The sequence below is a fragment of the Delphinus delphis genome, chromosome 16, assembly GCF_949987515.2.
Source record: "Delphinus delphis chromosome 16, mDelDel1.2, whole genome shotgun sequence".
Classification (NCBI taxonomy): Eukaryota; Metazoa; Chordata; class Mammalia; order Artiodactyla; family Delphinidae; genus Delphinus; species Delphinus delphis.
The window spans coordinates 63,520,289-63,546,523 of record NC_082698.1 but is presented as its reverse complement, the minus strand read 5'-3'; the positions used below and the strand labels follow the sequence as shown (position 1 = coordinate 63,546,523).

The window sequence follows — 26,235 nt, the reverse complement described above, 5'->3', positions numbered from 1 at the left end:
AAAGGGTGAAGAAGACAAATAAAAGAAAAATGGGGAAATAGAAACATTTCTAAATGAAAACAAAGTTTGGGGGAAAACTCACAAACTCAAACGTGAAAGAGCCACACAATGTCTAGAAATTGTTTTGTGATTTTTTTTTCAATATAACACATAATATACCCAGAATACTATCTTCAAATGTGCTTTATTTCTTGTTCATAATTAACAATGCAAAGCAATATAGCCTTTACCACTTATGTAAAGCATAATGTGTTAACTTTCAAAGTATAATACGTGTGTTACTGCCTTTTTACAAAACCATGAAAGTATAGTACTTATGTCTACACTAGGTGAAGAAGCCACATTGTTATATATTATGCTAGGATGTGTATGCTAGGAATCAAGTGTGCTACAAGGCCAAGAGCAAAGACCTGCAATTACTTCAAATAACAGCCAAGTCCTCCCTATAGAATCTTTATACATTTACTAAATTATGCCAATGTTTTTTTTGTGTGTGTATATGTGTTTTAAGATTCAAAAGAATTTATTACTAGTTGGCAACATTCTCTAGAGATCATTTTTGTTCCTCATCACTGAATTTTTAAAATTAGCTTAAAATGTGTATTTCTTTTTTTCTGCTTTTATTTGTAAGTCATTGCTTCTCCCTGTGCTTAGCTCCACTCCCTGCCTCCTATGGCCATCTAGGATTTCTTAGATTTAACGTCACTACTTTTATAAGAAAACATCTCCCAAGTATTCAAGGGACATTAAGTCCTTGTAGGGGATCAAAAGAGAAATTTCTATTCAACTAACCAAAAAAATTACCTCTTCTTTTCTTCCTTAAAACCATGCCAATGGCGCAACCCTCACACATTTCAAAAGTATAAAGGCCACTTCCAAAAAAAGAGAGTTAAGTGTAACATTCAAGTTATCTCTAAATTTAAATTTAAAATATTAAGATGGAGAGATGGGAGACCCAAGCTTTTCTCTAAGGGTACAGAAATGAAAATAAAAGTCAGAGTGAGGTAGGCCTTGAAGTTGTGCTATCACAGAAGAGGGCTAAGGGGAACTGGAAAATCAAGGAGCTAAAGCATAAGATGATGGCCAATCTGGGTTATAAACTATTTTAAAACATAGTAAAAAATCAGTAAAGGAGCTAGTAGGCAAAGAGTGGGCCAATGGGGAAAAAAGTCTGTGCCAACACATTGTGAAACCAAAGATTAACTTATTATTAAACAATTTTTATATTTTCCATCAAAAAGTAGCTAAAAAGATAAAACTGCATTTGAAAATTCTGACCTTCAAAGGGTCAATACTCAAATAAGCCCTTGTGCACAAGGTATGAGGAATTTTTGGAAATCCAAGTGCACCCACTCTGCTTTATGGCAGTGTATTACCACAGCAGCTGATCAATAAGTGTACAGGGTTCCTAATACCCTTTCACAATACATAATAGCATAAATTCTTTTTCAATTTAATATATTATAAAATTGTTGGTTCTCTTTTAGTCTGTTTGAATACAAGTGGTTTTCAGAAAGATATATCTTTGACCAGTTTGTACTGGTCCTGAGTGTCACTGCTGGCACATTTCACCAATGACATTGCAATTGTTCTAGTTTGAGTTAACAAATCATTGTCACTTCATAATGGAATGGACAGAAATCAAAAACAGAAAAAGGTAATAAAGATGTCCAAAATGTAAAAATGGGGATAAAGAAAACAAAAAAGAAAAAAGAAGAAAGAGGATGTCAATAAAAGAATATTCATGTCAATAAAGCATTAATAGTTATGTTTTTCATAAGTAGATTCAAAGAAAGCAATGATAAGACATATGTTGACACCAACATGACAGGTCAATGGAAATACATTACACTTTCCAACAATAAAAGTGAAAAATGCCAATATAAAACAATTCAATTTAAACAAAATTATTTCCTGGGTTAGGCTGAGGGTCCTAGCTCAAAGAAACACAACTAAACTGCCAACTCAGAAAGCTTGATTTCACATAAAGGGATGGTGAATGACAAGGGATATGACAATCAATATGCATGGAAATCAATCAGGGATAATTCCACCATGGATTTTGTTCGTTTTTCACTTTTTCGAGGTTTTTGTTTGTGTATTTGTTTTATGTAATACATTGAACCAAATGAAACTGCCGATATTAGGCCTTTCTAAAAAATCTACAAAATGGCAAGTTCAAATGAATCAGGCTAATATAAAGCAACTTGATTCCATGCAACAACCAAAACAAAAAAGGCAAAATTCTGCTGGGCTTTAAAAAAAATTCCTAATCTAAATTTTCCTAATGGTCTTTGTGGCAGGTGTCAGAGTTGAATAAAGAAAAGGGGGGTAAAGAAAGGAAAAAAGAAACTAAGACTGGAAATGCTGTACCTTTGTTCCAGCTGCCTCATGGCTGCAGTAATTTTATTGGTTTTTTCTTCTAGTCGGGCAATTATTTCATTTTTTTCTTTCAAATCAGCTTCAGAACCCTATTTAGAAAAACATAAAAGCTACAGTGGTTTTGATTTTTAAACCTGAATATCTATAAGCTTTGTATATCATTTTGCTATGGGATTGTTACTTTGAAATGAGCAGAGTTTATTTGTTGATTAAAATACTCCTAGATGCACCCCTATGTTCATAGCAGCACTATTCACAATAGCCAAGACATGGAAACAACCTAAATGTCCATCAACAGATGAATGGATAAGGAATATGTGGTACATATATACAATGGAATACTACTCAGCCATAAAAAAGAAAGAATGCCATTTGCAGCAACATGGATGCAACCAGAGATTATCATACTAAGTGAAGTAAGTCAGAAAGAGAAAGAGAAATACCATATTATATCGCTTATATGTGGCATATAAAATATGACACAAATGAAACTATCTACGAGACAAAAACAGACTCACATACAGAGAACAGACCTGTTGCTGCCGAGGGGGAGGGGGAGTGGGGGAGGGATAGACTGGGAGTTTGGGGTTAGTAGATGCAACATGTAACATACAGAATGGATAAACAACAAGGTCCTACTGTATAGCACAGGGAACTATGTTCAATATCCTGGGATAAACCATAATGAAAAAAATATAAAAAAGAATGTATATGTGTGTATAACTGAGTTACTTTGCTATACAGCAGAAATCAACACAACACTGTAAATCAACTATACTGCAATAAAAAATAAATTAAAAATAAAATAAAATACTCCTAGATATAAAGCAGTACTACTACAACTAGTCTTCATTTAAAATGTAATAAAGGGAGAATTCCCTGGTGGTCCAGTAGTTAAGACTCTGAGCTTTCACTGCCGAGGGTGCTGGTTCAGTTCTGGTCGGGAAACTAAGCTCCCACAAGCTGTGCAGCAAGGTCAAAAAAAAAAAAAAAAAGTAATAAAGGAAAAAAAACCTCAACCTTCAATATTTTCAGAAGATGACAGAATAAACTCGTGTAAAATATGCTATTTTTTCAAATTAAATTGTAAAGGGCTTTTGGCAACAAGTCTACTTAACAGCAATGTCACTTTATTAGAAAATTTGTAACAATTACAGTAAAGCATTTCAATCAAAATTAAATCTCTTAGGACTATACTGTGTAAAGAAGTTTACAAAAATGTCTTGCACATTTTGACTGAATTTTCCCAAAAGATTTAAGCTTCATCTGTTAATCTGTCAGCATTAAGAAACAAATTCAGGTAATTTTTTTGTTTGTTCTTTGACATTGCTACATTTCTTCAGCTTCCATTTAGGAAGTCACTGGTTTTTACTACAGACATGGCACAATTAAAATGGGCTCATAGGGCTTCCCTGGTGGCGCAGTGGTTGGGGGTCCGCCTGCCGGTGCGGGGGACGCAGGTTTGTGCCCCGGTCCGGGAGGATCCCACATGCCACGGAGCGGCTGGGCCCGTGAGCCATGGCCGCTGAGCCTGCGCGTCCAGAGCCTGTGCTCCACAACGGGAGAGGCCACAGCAGTGGGAGGCCCGCGTACCGCAAAAAAAAAAAATAAAAACGCTCATCTCTTAAAAACCGAATCTTTCATACAAACATTCATTTTCAATTTATTTTTTATTTATTTATTTTTTGGCTGCATCAGGTCTTAGTTGTGGCACACGGGATCTTTCGTTGCGGCACACGAGATCTTTCGTTGCAGCGCATGGGCTTCTCTCTAGTTGTGGGGTACAGGTTTTCTCTTCTCTAGCTGTGATGCGCAGGCTCCAGGGCGCATGGGCTCTGTAGTTTGCGGCACGCAGGCTCTCTAGTTGAGGCGCGTTAAGTCCAGTATTTGTGGCGCGAGGGCTTAGCTGCCCCACTGCATGTGGGAACCTAGTCCCCGACCAGGGATGGAACCGCATCCCCTGCATTGGAAGGTGGATTCTTTACCACTAGACCACCAGGGAAGTCCCTCATTTTCAATTTATATAACAAGAAGTTCCAAGAATTTAAGAACATTCCTTACCTGCAACTTTTGATACATCTCTATGTTAATTGCTTTAACTTCCTCTAGTTGTTGTCGAAGGCCTATCAGAGTATCTTGTTTCTCATGGATATCTTTCTCCAACAACTTCATGGCAAGTTCAATCTCATGTTTCATACTAACTTGTACCGCGAGCTCATTCTCCACATCCTGCAATTCAATACAGCCTCAATTCACACACTGCTTCAGGATGTCAAAGTCAGATACACAACAATTAATGACAACAAAAAACAGTTACTATTTATTATGCAGACTACTCCTTTTGAGTTATAAGCCCCACTATAGGGAATCAACTAGGCCCTATAAGAACATTCTAAACATTTTCAAATGCACGTTTTGTTAAATGAAAGCATTTTCCACATTGTATTAATTATCACTATTTTAATGGCTAGAGAATTATGTATTCTTATGCCTCATAAACTCAGTATTAATTTTCCTTAAACAAAGTAATGAAGTAGTCCATATCAGTAAAGGCCAAAGATAAATCAAAAATCCCATTTCACAAACAGTTTTAATTTCTTCTCTTCAAGAATTTTACATCAGAAGGATCCTAACATTAAAGACAAAAAGCAAAAGGGATGGAAAGGCTGGCAATACTCTCTTCTTGACCTGGGTTGGTTACACAGGTATTTATGTTATAATCCATCAAGCTACATATTTGTATTTTTCTGTCAGTATTTCATAATTTAGAAAGGTTAAAAAATAAGTTAATTTTAAATATGACTTTACTATTTGAATATTGATATCTGAATACATCATTCTATTCTATTTTTTGTAATGCTGGTCACAATATACTCATTTCACAAACACAGACTGTAACATAGTTTAAAAACACTGTTTAAAAAACACTGACACAATGGGATTTTAAAGAATTTGAAGGGACTAAGGGGATCAGATTGCTATCCTACACCAAGGAAGATAAGGCTGATAGAGATTTTAGGTGGTGCTTAAGGGTAAACTATCATTTTTTCTAACGTAACTGTAATGTAACCTACTTGTCTTAACTGAGATTCATCTCGAAGCTGCCTTCTGGCTTCATTGTACATTTCATCTAGCCCCTGCCTAGAATGCTTATATGTTTGAAGCTCAGTTTCCACATCTACTTTGGTAACCTAGGAAGAAAACATAAAACTTTTAATTCTATAATCACTACTATTAATACAGCACAGATATATCCAGTCTATGCAAAAGTCCCCAAAATCAATCTATACTTACTTCTAGGTGCTGCTGTGTTTTCATTAAAATCAATTTATTTTCACTTCGTAATTGATGATTTTCTTCTTGGAGTTTAATGATATTATTCTTTGCTATTGCTAACTAAAAATAAAACAGGGGCAAGAAAAAAAGATTTTAAACATCTGTATTTATACTTGCTTTACAGGTTATGTTCATGACTATAACAATAGAAAATAAAATTCGAAAACTTGTAAAATATCTCTCACAGCTACAGAAATTTTCGTAAGAAAAATGTGCTCCTATTATCCCAAGATACCAATTAAAGGAATTATACTCTTATTTCTATTTCCTTTTGTTAACCAGTCAAATCGTATGTTAGTAGAAACATATTGCTTATCTGATTTATAATATGTCCTGAATACAAAGTGCATGAGTAAGCTTATGAAGAATTATATGGTAAACAGTAAGACTGTAAAGACTTGTGTAAAGGCAAAAACATCTATAAGGGAAGTTCTGCTATTATTGAAAATGTAACACAGACATTCATGATAATCAAATAGGACACCCTTGTGAAATCTGGGCATGCTGAGTGACTGACGATCACAAATATGAGACAGCTCTCACCCTCAGAGTTAAATATGAATGACTAAGTGACTTGGCTCTGAAGCCTAGAATGAAAAGAGGGATTCTAGGAAAGGACAGCAGGAACTACTCCCCAATGTTGGCTTGCAAATAAATTTCTCAACACTTGGTCAGAAAGGCAACTCGAACTTCACAGTGCGCCTATTATGGTCAAGAGGCACAAACTAGTGAGGAGCTCTCTCTAATGGTCCCAATCTATCAAACTATCAAATGGTCCTAAACTATCAAAATGAAAATGCAGTCATGCAAACAGTCATGTGCTTCCTGGTTTGGGAAAATTAAGCCAATTCTAAAAGAAATATGAATTTTAATTAACATGTAAAGTAGGGTTCATAGCACTAATAACAGATTTCTTCCTCTAGCCTAAATAATTCTGAAAATGGAAAGCAATAATTCTTTTTAATTTATTTATTTATTTTATTTTTATTATTTATTTTTGGCTGCATTGGGTCTTCATTGCTGCGCGGGCTTTCTCTAGTTGCAGCGAGTGGGGGCTACTCTTTGTTGCGGTGCGCGGGCTTCTCACTGCTGTGGCTTCTCTTGATGCAGAGGACGGGCTATAGGCTCATGGGCTCTAGAGCACAGGCTCAGTAGTTGTGGCGCATGGGCTTAGTTGCTCCGCGGCATGTGGGATTTTCCCGGACCAGGGCTTGACCCCGTGTCCCCTGCATGGCAGGCAGATTCTTAACCAATGAGCCACCAAGGAAGTCCGGAAAGCAATAATTCTATGGTTAGATAGATTAAAACAAAACAAAACAAAAAAAACACAACTTATCTCAAAAGCAACTTTATAAATAGTATTAAAAAGAGATCTGAGGGAGTTCCCTGGTGGCCTAGAGGTTAGGATTTGGCACTGTCACGGCTGTGGCCCAGGTTCGATCCCTGGCTGGGGAACTGAGATCCCATAAGTTGTGAGGCATGGCCAAAATATTTTTTTTGAAGTTTTTAAAAAAATTTTTTAAAAAAAGAGAGCTGGGGTAAATTTCTGGTTCTGCAACCACCAGACAACTACTTCGACAATGCAGGAAACCAGAGCACATGGGATGAGTTTTACACATGGGAGTGTGGAGAAAGGGCGTACATGATCATGGACTGATGCTTGTAAGGAAAAGTAATCTGAATAGGAGAACACGAGGGACAGGATCATTTTAATGGTAATTCCTAACTATAGGGGGTACAGGTCATCCAGATTAAAAAATGAGACTCATGGCTTATTTATAGAAGAGTTGTATGCATTTCATCTTTAGGGCTCATTTCTAGAAGCTGAGTATCTCAAACAATTCACAGATTCACCTAAGAATTTGCCAGAGAATACATGGTTTCTTTAGAACTTATGATCATCAATTACAACTACACTATAAGTATTCCATCATAATGATGAAAATGTGTTTTTGTGTGTGTGCACGCTTAATGCATTCATACTTAAAATGGAAAAGGATCACCAATACTAGGTCCATGAAAGGCAATTATCCATGGCTAGGTGACAATACCTCTTCAATCAGCTTAGTATTTGACTTTTCTAAAGAGTCAACTCTTGAATGGAGACTGCTGACTGTGCTGCTGAAATTAATAAAGAAAAAACTCATTCAGAATCACACAAACTCACAAAGGCAAGAAAAAGTATGTTATCCTGGACTCATCATGTTGACTGACATGCACCAACTGCCCTGTCTGAATTTTTGATTTTGGGAAATTTCATTAAGTTGGAGAACTTGATCTGACTAACAGAGCAATAAAATCTGTAGCAAAAGAATAAAATTTTCCATTAAAATTCCATTTGGTGCTGCTCATTATATTTTGCTGTCTTCTTAGGGTCCTTCTTACATTTAACTTATAACATTTAGGAATTAAAATTCCACACAAAGATTACTAAATATTGTTAAAACTAAATTCAAAATTATTTTAAATTTAGGATGAATTTTAAATGTCCACTTTATAATTAAGTGGCTTAATGAAGCTTGTAAATAGTGGTCTTCAACACAAGCTCCATCTGTTCACCCTCTCCACTTTCATAATAACTTAAAGACCTCCAAACTCACCCATGGTTTGGGAAATGTGAATATGAGACACCCAGCATCAGGTATCCAATCAGCCTGCAGCTAAGCAATCACCCGTCTTTCAAGGATAGAGTCAAAAGTCAGGTTACAGTATATGAACAAATTTGTTCTGTGCATTTTTACTTAAATCGATCAAGATTGGACATTATTGTACATTTTACTGAGTCATTTTTCAAGGCCTGCTTGATTCTACCATCTCAAACTTTCTCTAATAAAATGAAATATGCTGTATACGTTGCAGTAAAATCTATAATAGATTCAACAAATTTTACACTAGCCTCAGAAATAAGTAATGGCATATTAGTTTAACTGATGAAACAAGAAAAATGTTTTTCTACTCATATTAAATCATTTTTAAAATACAATCATTCTTAGGTAAACAACTTGAATTTTTCACAAACAGCACAAGGGTATCCTGATGGTGATATGTAATAAGTACAGGACTAGGAGATGGAAGACCAAGTTTATAGTCCCTGCTTTTCTACTTTGTAATTGTGTCACCTTCAAAGTTGTAAAACCTTTCTGAGCTTCAGTTTCCTTATCTATAAAATCAGACAATGATATGTGCCCTACTTTTATGTGAGAATCAGTAAGATAATAATCAAAAAGCACTTCTAAAAACAATAAACCCTCAACAGTTTTTTTCTTTAAGTGAAGGATAATAAGTGAGTTCTATTTTTTCTATTTTCTATACTTTTGAAATATTCTAAATGTACAAGAACTACTTTCTAAAGAGACAAACAAAAAATTAATACATAAAATATACAAAAGTAAGGTACCAATATTGCTGTAACTGAATAATACACATAATTGAAAAGGGAATGAGAAAGCTCTTCTGAACTGAATGAAATAAACTCTAAAGATAAACAGTTGAGTAAGAATAGTAAAATACAGACTAGTGTAAAAAGTATGCTACCTTATGTATCTCTGGAGGCATACACAAGAACCTAGTGTATTAATTACTCCCAAAGAGGGAAACCAGATGGTTGGAGATCAGGGAAGAGGGAAATTTTTCATTTTATGTTCCTTTTGAAGTTTGAACTATGTGAATATATTACCTATTCCCAAATAGTGAGTCAAAATTTAAAAGTAAATAAATAAGCAGTACAAGGTTGCATTCAGATATACAATCTCAGAAATACAAATTACAAAATACATATATATATGCATATATTTCCTATATCAATTATTAAAACTCCATGATGAAAAAAGAAAAGACACTGATATAAGATCTTTCTTCTCTCTCCAACTTCAGAGACAAAGTAAGAGTTACAACTTATTAGTTTCTTTTTCTAAAATGGGAAAATGTTTAACTGTATTTTCGGATTGTAATGCATGTTTATTGAGTGAAACTCAGAAAATACATAAAAGTATAAAGAAATTTTAAAATTATTCATAATATCACCCAGAGATAGCCATTTTTGAATTATTCATCTTAGTTAATGAGAACAGTCTGTTTCTAACAATGTAGTAAATATTATTCACTATACCTGTGCTATCTGGTATGGCAGCCATAAGCCACATGTGGCTTCTCTGAATTGAAATGTGCTGTAAGTGTAAAATGCACATTGAATTTTGAAAACAGTACAACAAAATATATAAAATATCTCATATTTCATGTTTCTTTTTTATTTTTTTAATGTGGTTACTAGATATTTTAAATTACCTTTGTGACTCACATTATATTTCTACTAGACAGAACTATACTATACTATTTTACACACAAGATCTCAGAAATTCTTCCCATATAGAGTATTCACTAACAGCTTCAATGACCAGGTGACATTGGAAGGAGAAAACTTCCACCATGGAAGATGACAGTCACACTGACACGTGAAGTCCTTTGAAGTAGGAAAAATGAATTTTTTTTTTTTTTTTTTTTGCGATGTGTGGGCCTCTCACTGTTGTGGCCTCTCCCATTGCGGAGCACAGGCTCCGGACGCACAGGCTCAGTGGCCATGGCTCACGGGCCCAGCCGCTCCGTGGCATGTGGGATCTTCCCAGACCAGGGCACGAACCCGTGTCCCCTGCATCGGCAGGCGGACTCTCAACCACTGCGCCACCAGGGAAGCCCGGAAAAATGAATTTTTGAACCACCAAAATGATATAAACTTTCACCCTATCTAGCCTTTTTTTCTCAAGGGTAGAGGAATAAGTCTGAAATTCTATTTTTAAATGTCTCTGAAGATTCTATTTAAAAATATGACTCTCATTTTCTGCTGAAAATCAGTTATTTCCAATAATTCTCTGTATTCTCAATTTCCATTCACTCTCTATCCCCTCAACCCCTTTTCAAAGATGCTTAGAAAAAAGGAATAGGGTTAAGATGACCTGAAGGGGGGGAAAAAAAAAACCTAAGACAACATCCAAAATGTACTAAGTATCCATGTGTCCATAATACTTACTTCAGTTGTCTATTTAATTCTTCAACATAATTCTTCTGGTCTAATATGGCAGCAATTTGAACATTCCTAGAGGAGGGGAAAAAGCAGCTTTGTGCTAACTGGAAAGGTATTTACTGGGTGACCAAAAAAAAAAAACCCCATAAAAGATCTAAATTATCTAAAATTGTGTTAAACCATAATGGTAAAACAACGTTATCTTGCCTTTAAAATAAAATCCAAGAATCTTTATAATCATATAGCAGCAAGCTGTGTACTAAATAACTATAACTTTTGTTAAATAAATTACTTGCTAATATTAAACAATACCATTAGTACGTTTTTAAATACTTTTGCATTTATTTATTAATTCATTAATTTTTTTTTTTGCGGTACGCGGGCCTCTCACTGTTGTGGCCTCTGCCGCTGTGGAGCACAGGCTCCGGACGCGCAGGCTCAGCGGCCATGGCTCACGGGCCCAGCCGCTCCGCGGCATGTGGGATCTTCCCGGACCGGGGCACGAACCCGTGTCCCCTGCATCGGCAGGCGGACTCTCAACCACTGTGCCACCAGGGAAGCCCCATTTATTTTTTTAAGAAATATATTTGACATATAACATTGTGTAAATTTAAGGTGTACAACATGTTAATATGATACATTTAATATTGTGAAATGATTACCGTTATGTCTTAAAATAAACCAGCATTTGTAAGCTTATGAATAATAAGCTTTCATTTCTTTTTATCACAGAAACAGAGCTGACTATTAAAATGGGTCTCCGGGGAATTCCCTGGCAGTCCAGTGGTTAGGACTCCATGCTCTCAGTAACAAGGGCCCAGGTTCGATCCCTGGTCGGGGAACTAAAATCCCATAAGCCATGCAGAACAACCAAAAAATAAAGAAAGAAAAAAGAAAATGGGTCTCTGAACTACTGGTATGACCAGAAGTCATACTTCAGATTAAAACCTCGTTCTAAGTGATTTTTGCTTTGTAAACCTAGTAAATGGAAGTGAAAACAAAACAAAGCAGGAACTACACAGAAAAAAAGGAAATAAAAACCACATTGCAAATAGATGGACCTCATACTGATTTGTAAAGAGCTACATATAAAATACAACATGTGAAATAACTTATGAAAATCATACCTTTCTTTATTTCCAATATCTTCTTCATTCTTTAAATACATGGAAAAATCAATCACTCCAACCTAAAGTAAATAAAGTTATTCTTATTTAGAGGGTGGAAATTCTAGAAGTACCTTTAGCATACAACTGACTTTCATCCCTAATTTTTTTCTAGTGTTTAACAGCACTGTTTACAACTTAGAGTAATACCTGGATCAAAGAGGAACAGTACAAACTGAAAACACTCTGCATTTGGCACTAGTCATTCTCACTTACTTGTGAGTCTAAATCCTCTCCCTTTACACACAGATTAGCGTCTATCACATTCAGGCCAACCAGCAGCCCAACAATTACTGCTCCTTCTTCTTCCATCATTAGTGCATGATACTCATAGAATTCACTGTGAAAATTAAAATAATAAAAATCTTACATTACAAATTTATTTTGAAAACTAAATTTTAAAATCTCAATACCTTATTACAAGAATGGAACCAATATAAATTAGGTAACTTGAAATTAGCCTTTCTATATGCAAATAACTTAAAATTTTTGAGATTTAAATGTCTATAAAGAAAACGTAAAAGAAACGGACTGAAGGAGATAAAAGAGGAAAAGGAATTTTGAGAGAGAGAAAAGAGAAGCAAACAGAGATTTAAAAAAAAAAGGGAGCAGCATTGAGCCCTGGAATGTTTGTGACTCTCGAAAGATACAGTGACTGCTGCTGATCTGATTACGATACTTTTTAGTACAGTTGAATTTTCATCCCAGGACTTATTAAGACGCTTAGGATAAAGACTAATGTGGAGAAACGAACATAAGAAACATTTCAAGTCCATTTTCTAGTCAATGCATTTGGTATATCTATTGCAAGTGCTCTTAATAGATAAGCATTAAAGATATTTATGGATATCTAGATCCCAAAAAATGTTCAAACAAGAGACTTGTGAAAGAAATAGGACAGCCTAAAAACTAAGACTTGACAATTAATACTCAGAAAACTATTTATCACTGTCTCATGCCTTCCTCAAGAAGTCCCATGTATATTACTTAATCACCTTAATTAACCTTCAGAATATCGTTGAGAAATTGAAGGCGTTTAAAGCATGGTCATTCTCATTTAACAAATGGGAAAACCAAGATGTACAACTGGAGTCACAAGTAAAATAAAAAACGACCAGGGACTTCCCTGGTGGTCCAGTGGTAAAGAATCCACCTTCCAGTACAGGGGATGAGGGTTTGATCCCTGGTTGGGGAACTAAGATCCCACGTGCCAAGGGGCAACTAAGCCCACAAGCCACAACTACTAAGCCCGTGTGCCTCAACTAGAGAGCCCACGTGCTGCAAACTACACAGCCCACGTGCTCTGGAGCCTGCACACCACAACTACAGAGCCCACGTGCCATAACTACAGAGAGAAAACCCACACGCCACAACTAGAAAGAAGCCCGCACGCTGCAACGAATAGCCTTAGCACCGCAATAAAAAAGATCCTTCATTCCACAACAAAGACCCGATGGAGCCAAAAATAAAAATAAATTTAAAAGAAGAAAACATTAAAAAAAAAAAAGACCAGATTCTCCAAAATATCACAGAGGCACTCTAAGAGAACAAGGGCGAAGAGAGGGGCTGCCATGGGCCCACTCCCTTTGAGAACTGATATCCTTGCTTTGAAAGTCTGTCTTAAACATTTGGCCTTCAATTTAAACTGACAGTTTAAAAAGCGCCCACAATACAATCAAAGCAGTAGTTTGGACATTCAAGATCTAAAAAGAAACCTCCTGAATTAAAGCCCCAAATTCCAATACAAATTTTTATTCATAGAATTAACTAATTTAGGAAAAAATTAAAACTTAGAAATACGACATATAAATTTCCACCTTGTCAGCCAATAAAAATCTTACAGTATTCATTTTTTAGGCTAGTTCTTGATCCACGTTATGTCTCCACTATGCTTCTCTATCTCATTTTGCTCCTCCTTTTATTTTATGCCATCGTAATGTATTTTACATATCCTTTCATACTATATCTTCAACCATTTTTGGGAAACAGGATATAAATGAAATAAAAAATGAAAATGAACATGATTTAATGGTAGTACCTCAAGAGATCCCTTTGAATAATTAAGCAACGCAGGTAGTCAGCCATTTTTTTTTGCATGAGGGCTAATCGAAGCCACGCTCTTGCACGACCCAGGGGGGTCCTGAAAAGCAAAACCCAACAGTCAGAAAAGAGCCCCAGCCCAAAGATTATAGACTACATCTTCTATCTTTGTTGAAGTACACATTAATAAAGAAAAAAGCAATTTATCACGGTTTTATCTTAGTTTCTAGAGTTTCAAGCTGACTTAGTTTCAAGTCAGCTCTTTGAGCATGCAAACCAATCCCTGGGAGCTTTTTAAGTCTCTAAGATAAATCTGTGCCTACAGGACATCTAGGTACCATTTTATGTCTTGGAAAAAATGACTCTCTAAATAGTGAGGATAATTCCACAAGAAATATTTTATCAGAATAGGCTTAGCCCTCTAAATATGATTATGCAAAATGCATCAATAAAGGCAATATAATGCTCTCAAAAAATAACTGATATTATATCTGAATTTTAAAAATCATGACAAAGCTAAGAAGGTATCTAGATGCTAATTAATTAGAAAGAATCACTGCTTGCTATTTTTCAAATGTTTCTTTTATCCAGTTGTCGTTTAAAACATTAAATCTCCTCTTTAACGTGGAGGCCTGATGGGAACAGAACTTTTAAAACAACAAATTTGTCTGAAAGGCTGTGGACCAGGCCATTTTTGCTGGCTATAAGCAGTGTCTCTGGGACAGAGGGAGTACACAGCTCTTCTTAAAACTGAAGGTATCCTGCAACCTTACCAAATACGTTGATTAGTTCTAGTAGTTTTCTGGTGGCATCTTTAGGATTTTCTATGTATAGTATCATGTCATCAGCAAACAGTGACAGTTTTACTTCTTCTTTTCCATTTGTATTCCTTTTATATCTTTTCCTTCTCTGATTGCTGTGGCTAGGACTTCCAATACTACATTGAATAATAGTGGTGAGAGTGGACATCCTTGTCTTGTTACTGATCTTAGAGGAAATGCTTTCAGCTTTTCACCACTGAGAATGATGTTTACTGTGGGTTTGTCGTATATGGTTTTTATTATGTTGAGGTAGGTTCCCTCTATGCCCACTTTCTGGAGAGTTTTTATCATAAATGGGTGTTGAATTCTGTCAGAAGCTTTTTCTGCATCTATTGAGATGATCTTATGGTTAACAACGAAAGATCAGAAAGAGAAATTAAGGAAACAATAAGAGAATAAAATACCTAGGAATAAACCTACCTAAGGAGGCAAAAGACCTGTACTCAGAAAACTATAAAACACTGATGAAAGAAAACAAAGATAACATAAACAGATGGAGAGATATACCATTCTGCTAGATTGGAAGAATCAATATTGTGAAAATGACTATACCACCCAAAGCAATCTACAGGTTCAATGCAATCCCTATCAAATTACCAATGGCATTTTTCACAGAACTAGAACAAAAAATTTTACAACTTGTATGGAAACACAAAAGACCCCGAATAGCCAAAGCAATCTTGAGAAAGAAAAATGGAGCTGGAGGAATCAAGCTCCCTGACTTCAGACTATACTACAAAGCTACAGTAATCAAGACAGTATGGTACTGGCACAAAAACAGAAATATAGATCAATGGAATAGGGTAGAAAGCCCAGAGATAAACCCACGCACATATGGTTACCTTATCTTTGACAAAGGAGGGAAGAATGTACAATGGAGAAAGGACAGCCTCTTCAATAAGTGGTGCTGGGAAAAACGGATAGATACATGTAAAAGAATGAAATTGGAACACACCATACGCAAAAATAAACTCAAAATGGATTAAAGAACTAAATGTAAGGCCAGACACTATCAAACTCTTAGAGGAAAACATAGGCAGAACACTCTGTGACATACATCACAGCAAGATCCTTTTTGACCCATCTCCTAGAGTAAGGGAAATAAAAACAAAAATAAACAAATGGGACCTAATGAAACTTAAAAGCTTTTAGACAGCAAAGGAAACCATAAACAAGAAGAAAAGACAACCCTCAGAATGGGACAAAATATTTGCAAACAAAGTAACTGACAAAGGATTAATCTCCAAAATATACAAGCAGCTCACGCAGCTCAATATCACAAAAAACAAACAACCCAATCCAAAAATGGGCAGAACACCTAACTAGACATTTCTCCAAAGAAGATATACAGATGGCCAGCAAATACATGAAAAGATGCTCAACATCACTGATCAGGAGAGAAATGCAAATCAAAACCATAATGAGGTACTACCTCACACAGGTCAGAATGGTCATCATCAAAAAATCTACAAACAATAAATGCTGGAGAGGGTGTGGAGAAAAGGGAACCCTCTTGCACTGTTGGTGGGAATGTAAATTGCTACAGCCACTATGGAGAACAGTATGAAGGTTCCTTAAAAAACTAAACATAGAACTACCATACGACCCAGCAATCCCACTATTGGGCATATACCCTGAGAAAACCAGAATTCAAAGAGTCATGTACCACAATGTTCACTGCAGCACTATTTACAACAGCCAGGACATGGAAGCAACCTAAATGTCCATTGACAGATGAATGGATAAAGAAGATGTGGCACATATAGACAATGGAATATTACTCAGCCATAAAAAGGAGCGAAATTGAGTTTTTGTAGTGAGGTGGATGGACCTAGAATTTGTCATACAGAGTGAAGTAAGTCAGAAAGAGAAAAACAAACACCGAATGCTAATGCATGTATATGGAATTTTAAAAAGCAGTATGGATGAACCTAGTGGCAGGGCAGGAATAAAGATGCAGATGTAGAGAACAGACTTGAGGGCACGGAGGGGAAGGGGAAGCTGGGACAAAGTGAGAGAGTACCATTGACATATATACACTCCCAAATGTAAAATGGATGGCTAGTGGGAAGCTGCTGCATAGCACAGGGAGATCAGCTGGATGCTTTGTGACCACCAAGAGTGGTGGGATAGGGAGGAGGGTAGGAGGGAAGCTCAAGAGGGAGGGGATATGTGGATATATGTATACATATAGCTGATTCACTTTGTTGTACAGCAGACACTAACACAACATTGTAAAGCATTTATACTCTAATAAAGATGTTAAAAAAAAAACTGAAGGCATTTGTGCTCAAGATGAAAACTAATTCTATCTAGGCAAGAGATGTGATGTGTACAAAGCAAAAAACAACACAGTAACTCCTTGTGGCAAACTGAACAAAACCAGCCATCTAGGGAAAGGTAACCTGTGCTCATGGTAACAGTGGCATGGTTTGCACCAAATTCTGAAGCAACCTTCCTGCTAAGGTCATAGGACACAGAATCGGTGTGATGCTATACCCCTCAAGGATTTAAACTTATTGAAAAGTAAATAAATAGAAGTGTGGATTTGTTCTCTTGCTAAAAAAAATTTAATCTCATATCTCTCTTATCCAAATTCTTATCATTTAGTAAAAATAAAACCAAGTTTTACAGAACATGTACGACTTTTTTAAAGAGAAATACATCATTCACACTTTTATGTTTTCTTATGCAGAGAACATTTTAGCAGGTAATGTGGGAGGAAACTTAATCTTCACTTCAAACAGCTAACAACTTTCTTATGGCTTAGCATTTTATTTTATTTATTGTATGGCTTTTAAAAAACAATATGAACATGTATCTTCATATTAAAATGAAGCCAAATCTTATATTTCTCTTTTTGAGAGTTAAATTCCCCTTTTCCTCTCTTTGTTAAAAATTGCTACACCTTATATACCATTGTAAGAAATATGAAATGTGAACATCACTTGCTATTTAATTCTAAAAACTGGGTTTAAATCCTGGCTCTGCCACTTGTTAACTGTAACTTCTTTGATCTTTACTTTTCACATCTATACAATTATCACGATAATAATCTCTACCCTAAGGTTGATTTAAGCGCTAGATGAGATAAGTCATGTAAAACAATTATCCTGTTACCCTGATACAGTACTCAATGAATAGCTATTTACTTTTATCACTCAATTAAGTACAATTTGCAAATTTGGATGTTGTGATAACAGAAAACACTACCATATTCCCTATAACATACAAAACCCTAAATTGTAAAGCTAAGAGAAAGCAAACTGATAATCTGACAAAAAATGGTAAGCATAAAAAAAAAAGTTATCTCATTCACAAGAATTAAGATAAACTAAAGTAAGCTCTTCTATCTTAATCACACCCTGAAGAACATAAAACCTTAGCCTTAACAGCAAAACACCTGCAAAAAATTTTCAACGCTCATGAGTCACTAGCTAGAACATTCAGATTTTAGGACATTTCATATACAGTTTTTCCTCAGTATTTGTGGGGGATTGGTTCCAGGACCCCCTCAGATACCAAAATCCATGGATACTCAAGCTCCTTATATAAAATGGCATAGTATTTTGCATATAACCTATGCGCATCCTCCCATATACTTTAAATCATCTCTAGATTACTTATAATACCTAATATAAAGTAAATACTATGTAAGTAGTTGCCAGGGTGTGGCAAATTCAAGTTTTGCTTTTTGAAACCTTCTGAAAAAAATTTTTTTGAATATTTTTGATCCAAAGTTGGTTGTATCTGCAGATGCAAAACCCACAGATATCGAGGGCCAGCTGCACCTTCATCTAGTCAAACAGGCAGATGACAATACAGATCCCAATTTTAAGAATAAAAAAAAGTAATTTGCACAAGTCCTGTGGTACATAAATGGCTTATCAGAGAACTCAAATCTCCTGAGCCTTTGCCCTGGATTTAGCTTAAATCAGTCTTCAAATAGTAAAACTGCCTACTACTGCAAACCAGCTTAATACTCAGGAAACGGAAATGAGTGATTGATACATCCTATCTTAAAAGAACTTGCCTATTTCCTGCAATACAATGCAGAATTTAAGTAAGTGATATAAGAGTGACTATAATAATAGCAGTATAAAAGAAACAGCACTTAATTCTTATTGAAGGGGCTAAGAAAAATTTCATAAAGGAAATGAAATTTGAGCTGAGCCATAAAGAATAAACAGAATTTTATTAGAAGAGAATGCAAGAAGGTTACATAAGGCTGCGAGAAGATAATAAACTAGACTGTGAGGTACTTTTAAGGAACAGTAAATATACTTCTACGGTGAAGGAGGAACAAGTAATAAGATTACTTACTTAAGACCAGGTAAATCCCGGACACTAGCTCCTATTTCCTCTGCTTCTGGGTACAGCTTCTCCACCAGTTCCAAAGGGCCCCATATAGTTTTGTTATAACTCAAAAATGATTTTCTTACTTTAAAAAGAAAATATAATGCATGTAACTTCAACTTACAAAACTGTAGTAACCTCATGTTAAATACTTAGTTTCAACATTTCTAACTTAACATACAATTATTCACAGACCTTTCCTCTCTTATCACTACACAGCCCTGTTGATCAGAAGCCTGTTGATTCTGATATTCTCCCTATCAGAAATATGCACCTTGGTCATTTTTCCATATCAGAAATATGCAAGTAGGTAATTAAAGTAGAAGAACAACTAGGCTCATTCTTTTTTTTTTTAACTTTCTTTTTTTAATAGATGTTTATTTTATTTTGTGCAGGCTTCTCGATAGCTGTGGCGCACAGGCTCAGTAGTTGCAGTGCATGGGCTCTGTAGTTGGTGGCGTGAGGGCTCCAGAGCACACGGGCTCTCTAGTTGTGGTGTGCAGGCTCAGCAGTTGCAGTGCATGGGCTTAGTTTCCCTGCGGCACGTGGGATCTTAGCTCCCCAACCACGGATTGAACCGGCGTCCCCTGCATTGCAAGACCAATTCTTAACCACTGGACTACCAGGGAAGTCCCATAGGCTCATTCTTTACCAGTACAAAAATAAGACTGGTGGCCCTAGCAGGCTGATCTTTACCAGTTTATTCAATAAACCAAGGACAAATAGTTATTTTACTTTTAAACACAAAAAATTGTGACTTTACTTTTCCTTTTATTTGAATGTGAGATTCGGGTAATATAAAACCATGAAATCACTATGTTTCCTTCTAATACTGACCAGATCTCCTGTAGATCCAGTGTGCCTATCATATGCACCACCCAAAAGCCAGCAAGATAGGCAATTTTCCCTGGGGGAGAAAAATCAATCAGCACAAAGTAGCTTTATAATGGTTGATCAAGATAGGCATTTGACTGTTAGGATATGCCTCATGATATTTTGGGAAGTAAAGGAAAATATATTCAGAAAAGAGTCTAAAACGTAACTATCGTGGCCATCATTTGGCAATTCCATTTCAGCAGTCTGGGGGAAAATAAAGACCTATGTCACTGCTATTTTTTTTTTAATAAAAAGGAAGTTTTTCAAAAAGCAAATTAAAACTCAAGGCCTGAGATAAGACTGTTGACTTCCTGATGTATTAAAAGAAGTATTCAGAGACTGAGAATATCAAGAGTAGGCAAAAATGTGGGGAAACAAACACATTCACTGTTGTTTGATTAATCAGTGAAGGCTTTACAGACATCAGTTGCCTCTATCCTTTGACCCAATAATTCTACTCCTAAGAATCCTAAAGAAATCTTAGCACATGTGTACAAACATATATATCCAAAGATGTCCTTACAGCATAATTTTAATGATAAAAAACTGGAAACACCTAAGTGTACATTAAGAGGAAAGTAGTTAAATAAGTCATGGTATACATATACTATGAAATATTTTACAGCCATTAAAAACGTGATAAAGACTCTATGTAAATGGCAAAATCTCCAAACCATACCATTAAGTTTTTCTTTTTTTTAAATAGGGAAAAAAAGAAAGTCACAGAATAATACAGCATGATTTTATTTACAGTAAAAGAAAAAATCACCTGTAATTCAATTTAAAAAAGAAAGAAAGAAAAACAGAAAAGAGCTGGAAGAGTGACAAAGATTCCTTTAGAGAGATGAATGGAAGAGAATGAAGGGAAATTATGTTTTTGCTCCATGTGCTTCTATGTTGTTTGATTCATGTACAAAAAGAACATATTTCACTATTATATATAATTTTTAAAATTATTTTAACTCTAATTAAAGAAAAAGTGGAATATGAAGAAACAAAAACAACAAAACCAAACTCATAGATACACGTTCCAGATTGGTGGTTGCCAGGGTTGGAGGGTGGGAATAGATGAAATGGGTAAAGATGGTCAAAAGGTACAAACTTCTAGTTATAAAAGAAGTCCTGGGGACGTAATGTACATAATGACTACAGTTACTGTATTGTAGATTGTATTGTATATCTGAAAGCTGCTAAGAGTAAATCTTAAAAGTTCTCATCACAAGAAAAAAAATCTTGTAACTATGTGTGGTAATGGATGTTAACTGGGTTTATTGTGGTGATCATTTCACAATATATAAAAATACTGAATCGTGTTGTACCCATTAAACTAATACGTTATATGTCAATTATATCTCAATAAATATAAACAAATTTTAATTTAAAAATGAATACATTAATAACATCACATATAGGGTTTCTCAAATTTCGATGCCAAGGCTCCTTCTCAGTTTAAAGTACATTTTATTAAAACCATGTTTAGGTAAATCTCCTCTTTTGCTTTTCACATTTACCCCTACTCTCATGTGCCATAGTCAGAAACTCCCCCTAAGTGTGCATCAGCAGATGAATGGATAAAGAAGATGTGGCATATATACACAATGGAATATTAGCCATAAAAAAGAATGGAATAATACCATTTGCAGCAACACGGATGGACCTAGAAATCATCATAATAAGTGAAGTAGTCAGTCAGAGAAAGACAAGTATCATATGATATCACTTTTATGTGGAATCAAAGAAAATTATACAAATGAACTTACTTACAAAAGGGAAATAGACTCAGAGACATAGAAAACAAATTTATGGTTACCAAAGGGGAAAGGAGGGGGGGATAAATTAGGAGTTTGGGATTAAAATATACACAGTACTATACATAAAATAGATAAGCAATAAGGACCTACTGTATAGCACAGGGAACTATACTCAATATCTTGTAATAACCTATAATGGAAAAGAATCTAAAGAAGAATATAGATATATAAAATATACATATATATAATATATATATAAAACTGAATCACTTTGCTGTACACCTGAAACTAACACAATATTGTAAATCAACTATATTTCAATTAAAATTTTTTTAAAAAAAGAACTTTCCAACTTACCCAGGCTTCTGGTATACCAACATAAAAGCAAGCTTCTCTTCTTTTTTAATAGTCACCTTAGTACACATCTCTTACATAGCCCTCTACACAGCTCTGATCATATGAATCAGAGATCAAAGTAGTTACTATTAGTAAAAGAACAGTAATATAATACAAACACATAAAAATAATTCAATGTGAAATGTATAGATGAATACAATATCCAGTTATCATCATTTTCAGGGAGCACTCACATTTCTACAATAACCCAGTCCAGAAGACAATTTTTCTAGATATGTTTCCATGCACTAAGGAGGTTCATATTTCAACAATCAACTATTTTAATGTATTTATTCAAGAGAGCTCAAACTAGTAATTATAGTTCATACCAGAATCACCAAGCTTAAGATTTTCTATATAACTCTATAGTTGTCCTAGAAAATGGAAATCAGCTCAGAGTATGTTGAAAACATTTTTAAATCAAATACACTTTTTACAGGGACTTCCCTGGTTGTCTAGTGGTTAAGAATCCACCTTCCAATGCAGGGGACGTGGGCTCAATCCCTGGTCAGGGAGCTAAGATCCCACATGCCACAGGGCAACTAAGCCGGTGTGCCGCGACTACTGAGCCTGAGTGTTCTGGAGCCCGCGCGCCGCAACTAGAGAAGCCTATGTGCCGCAACAAAGAGCCGGCATGCTGCAACTAAGACCCGATGCAGCCAAATAAATAAATAATTTGTTTTTTTTAAAACAAAAGAGTATACAAATACATTTTTACAAAACAGTAACAACTAAGGATTTTCTGAAGACCACCCATTAGAAAACATAAAGTAGTAGGGTATTTTCTCCTAAAACCAACCCACCCAGTATTTTTAAAGTAACAGTAATTATGGCCTCAAAACAAATCACATTTTCAAGGATATTTAAGATGGGAGGGGGGAGGTTCTATAGTTGGTTTTTTAAAAAAAATCTCACAATACCTTTAAGACCATGTTTCAGACAATGCTCCATAACAACGAAGAACTGCTGCAAGGGGGGGTAATCAGAATCCAAAGTGCGGCCAAAGCTTAGAGCAGATTCAATGAGTCCTTTAATACTGAGTTTAGCCATGTTTAACAAGTTTGCTCTCTCTACAGCTGTAGGGTCTTTTGTAGCTGAAAGCACAAGAAAGGAGTCCAACATCACTTGCAACAACTGACATTGTAAACTATACAAACCCTTTCCTTCCCCTGTAAAACCAACAGTGGTTTGTTTTTCCTTGGTGGACAAGTAAGTCTTCCTAACATACACCCCTAGTTAACTTCTTTTTATGTCTCTCATGCATACCATAGAACAATGCTCACTCCAGCCAAAGTTTATGAATTATTCTCAAGATCCTGCAAATTGGCTATTCTAGGGTATTTATTTTACTTTTGTGGTACCTCTTCAGGGAGAATGAGTTTTTTTAAATCTTTCTCTGGAGATAAGAGTAACAGACAACATGTTTAAAGGTTCATGCAAAGGCAGACAGCAGGAACCATCACAGATGAATCCAAAAGCAAAATAATGTTCAGAATAAACTGGCAATACAATAAAAGGTAGTTAAAATTCTAAGATTCCAATTTCACCCATAACAAACATGACAGGTAAGTAAAATAGGGGGCCACAAGAGAAGCCATTCAACTCTCACTCATTTTAACCCTCTTTCTATCTTGTCTCTTTTCATTGCAATTGTAGTTCTGTATTGCAGGACTCCTTTATTTTCCCAGAGGAAATAAAAGCAGGGTCCAGTTTCACCTTAAGGTTTCCTGACCTTCCACACAGCTGATCCAGTTGAATATCAAGGTAATCGATGCATTTTTTAAAACTGATTTTACCTGATACTCTCAATTCACAAAAATTTTTCTTTCCCACAAATTTCATTCTCAGTTTTCTTATAAATTCAGATGCTTCCCCATACTCTCATCACTGTTGTGACTGGCAGAAATATTTTCAGCAAACACAGATGCCAAAATGAAGTGTAAAAAAATAAAGCACTTAGTATACTGTCTCATAATCCCTGACAAGTTTACTAGTCCAAGTAAACCAAATGTCCGTTTTTCCTTCACTGGATAAAAAGTCCAGGGTTCCCAATGATCTAGTATTTTACTTCTGACCACAGATAGCCAGGCGTGAAGCGTGACACTGAATCCTAAGCAACTTAAAATGCAAACAGTCACAACTGCTACGACCAAGCTAGCTGGTGGAGAATCTCCACACAAGACATCATTGCTTCAAATATGCATCGTGGTATGACTCCCTCTTTTTTCGGGGACGAAACCAGTCGATGTTTCATAATCTGCAGCAATTCTCATTTTTCTTAACAGTGCCCATCACAATCCGTAATGTACGGTGCGACAACCAGACAAAGGACGCCTTTATAACTACTCGAAGGTAGGTCCTGGTGGTCGCCGGCAGGTCCCGAGTAGAGGAGCGTTTGCACCCCAGCCGCGCCCCGCCCGGGCTGCGGCCCCCACACGCGCCCAAAGGCCGGTTCCCGCATCTTGCCTGTAGAACCCCTTCCCTGCCTCCCTGCCTGCCAGCCAGCAAGGCTGCCCAAGGGCTCGGGGCGCCCCGACACCCTCACGGAATGCTCACCCGGGGTCCTGCGCGGCATCGCTGCCCCTCTCCCGCCCACTGCATCTGGAACCCAAGCCCAAACCTGAGACGCTTCCCTCCGCCACCCCCAAACCTGAAAAGTCATCGCCCGTCCCCGACTATTTCCCCCGACCCGGGAGCTGCACCCCGGCCGGCCCTGTCCTCGCTCTCTGTAAGCCGACGGACCACCAAACCTCTGCCATTAGGCCCCTGAACAGGGAAGGGGGCGAGGGGGAACGAGGGGCGGCGGCGCGTTGCCATGGCGACCGCGGGCGCCCCTGCGCCCCCGGCTGCCTCCACCCAGGCCCAAACCCGGCTTCGGACCCCAGTCCCGACCCCGAGGCCTCCATGACCACACCACCAATCCTCCTGGCCCGGCCGAGCCCTCGGCCCAGCACGGAGGGCCGGGCGTCCGCTCTCGGCCTGCTCCGCTTACCCATGGCGGCGGCGGCGGCGACGCGGTCTCGGGCGAGGACTCCCTGGGCCCCGCCAGCAGCTCCCTTCAGGCGAGCGGCGGCCGCCACGGCGTCTGCGACCAGGGCCGCTGCGGCCCACAGCGCTCCCGGCGGCGGGAGGACGGCCGGGCGGTCCCGCGGCGCCCGAGTGGGGCGGGGGGCCGCGGAGCCTGAAGCCGGCAGCGGAGAAATCCAACCTCTCTGAGCCACTTCGGATCCAACCGGAGCGGAAGGAGAAGGAAAAGGAGCGTGAGGAGTACCTCGCGTTGAGGAGGACCTCGCGTTGAGGAGCAGGGGGGCGGACCCTGGTCTCTCACCCTGGGGGCCTCGCCGGAGCGCTAGGGCTGCATTTCCAAGGGGATGCGAGTCACGTGCAAACGTTTTCATCTCCTGGGTCCGGCTGGGTTTAATCGAACACACCTGACCGCTTCCTTTCTTCACCAACTAACTCGCAGGGGACCACCAGTGAATCCACTGGTTTATAAAAAGCAACGAGGAATGGTTTCAGTAATCGAGGGAAAGGTGCAGAGATAAAGCCAGCGTTTTCTCATTTCAGGGAGTAAACACTCTCGTGGTCAGATGACACTAGGTTTAAGTTATATCAATTTGGGGAAACTGAGCTATTACCTAGTTAGATCGGCAATTGTTTTTTGTTTTTTTTTAAGAATATATTTTTAAAATTTATTTAATTTTTGGCTGTGTTGGGTCTTCGTTGCTGCACGCGGGCTTTCTCTAGTTGCGGCGAGCGGGGGCTACTCTTCGTTGTGGTGCACGGGCTTCTTATTGCAGTGGCTTCTCTTGTTGCGGAGCACGAGCTCTAGGCATGTGGGCTTCAGTAGTTGTGGCGCGTGGGCTTCAGTAGTCGTGGCGTGCGGGCTCTAGAGTGCAGGCTCAGTAGTTGTGGCTCGCTCACGGGCTTAGTTGCTCCGCGGCATGTGGGATCTTCCCAGACCAGGGCTTGAACCTGTGTCCCCTGCATTGGCAGGCGGATTCTTAACCACTGCGCCACCAGGGAAGCCCAGCAATTATTAAAACAGTGTCCGAGTTAGAAATAGACTGATATTTCGAGGAAATGGAGCGATG

General features: G+C 37.4%; 1 protein-coding gene across 6 annotated transcripts in view; it reads right to left on the bottom strand.

Annotated features, from left to right (window-relative positions):
- RUFY2 (RUN and FYVE domain containing 2) overlaps positions 1-25,213 on the bottom strand; it is a 46,926-nt gene extending 21,713 nt beyond the window's left edge. For 3 of the 6 annotated variants that reach the window (XM_069541546.1, XM_060034907.1, XM_060034911.1), the window contains exons 1-12: positions 25,134-25,213; positions 23,062-23,235; positions 19,086-19,203; positions 13,940-14,041; positions 12,118-12,241; positions 11,863-11,924; positions 10,742-10,807; positions 7,770-7,839; positions 5,677-5,778; positions 5,457-5,573; positions 4,444-4,611; positions 2,374-2,471 (exon numbers count right to left, since the gene is read on the bottom strand). In XM_069541546.1, the coding sequence (XP_069397647.1) occupies positions 2,374-2,471; positions 4,444-4,611; positions 5,457-5,573; positions 5,677-5,778; positions 7,770-7,839; positions 10,742-10,807; positions 11,863-11,924; positions 12,118-12,241; positions 13,940-14,041; positions 19,086-19,203; positions 23,062-23,235; positions 25,134-25,137 (1,205 nt within the window). In that variant the 5' untranslated portion in view covers positions 25,138-25,213. Of the gene's footprint in view, positions 1-33; positions 1,619-2,373; positions 2,472-4,443; positions 4,612-5,456; positions 5,574-5,676; positions 5,779-7,769; positions 7,840-10,741; positions 10,808-11,862; positions 11,925-12,117; positions 12,242-13,939; positions 14,042-19,085; positions 19,204-23,061; positions 23,236-25,133 lie in introns of those variants that run through there. The other 3 variants (XM_060034910.1, XM_060034908.1, XM_060034909.1) reach the window with 3 other exon arrangements.
- Positions 25,214-26,235: the final 1,022 nt, after the last annotated feature.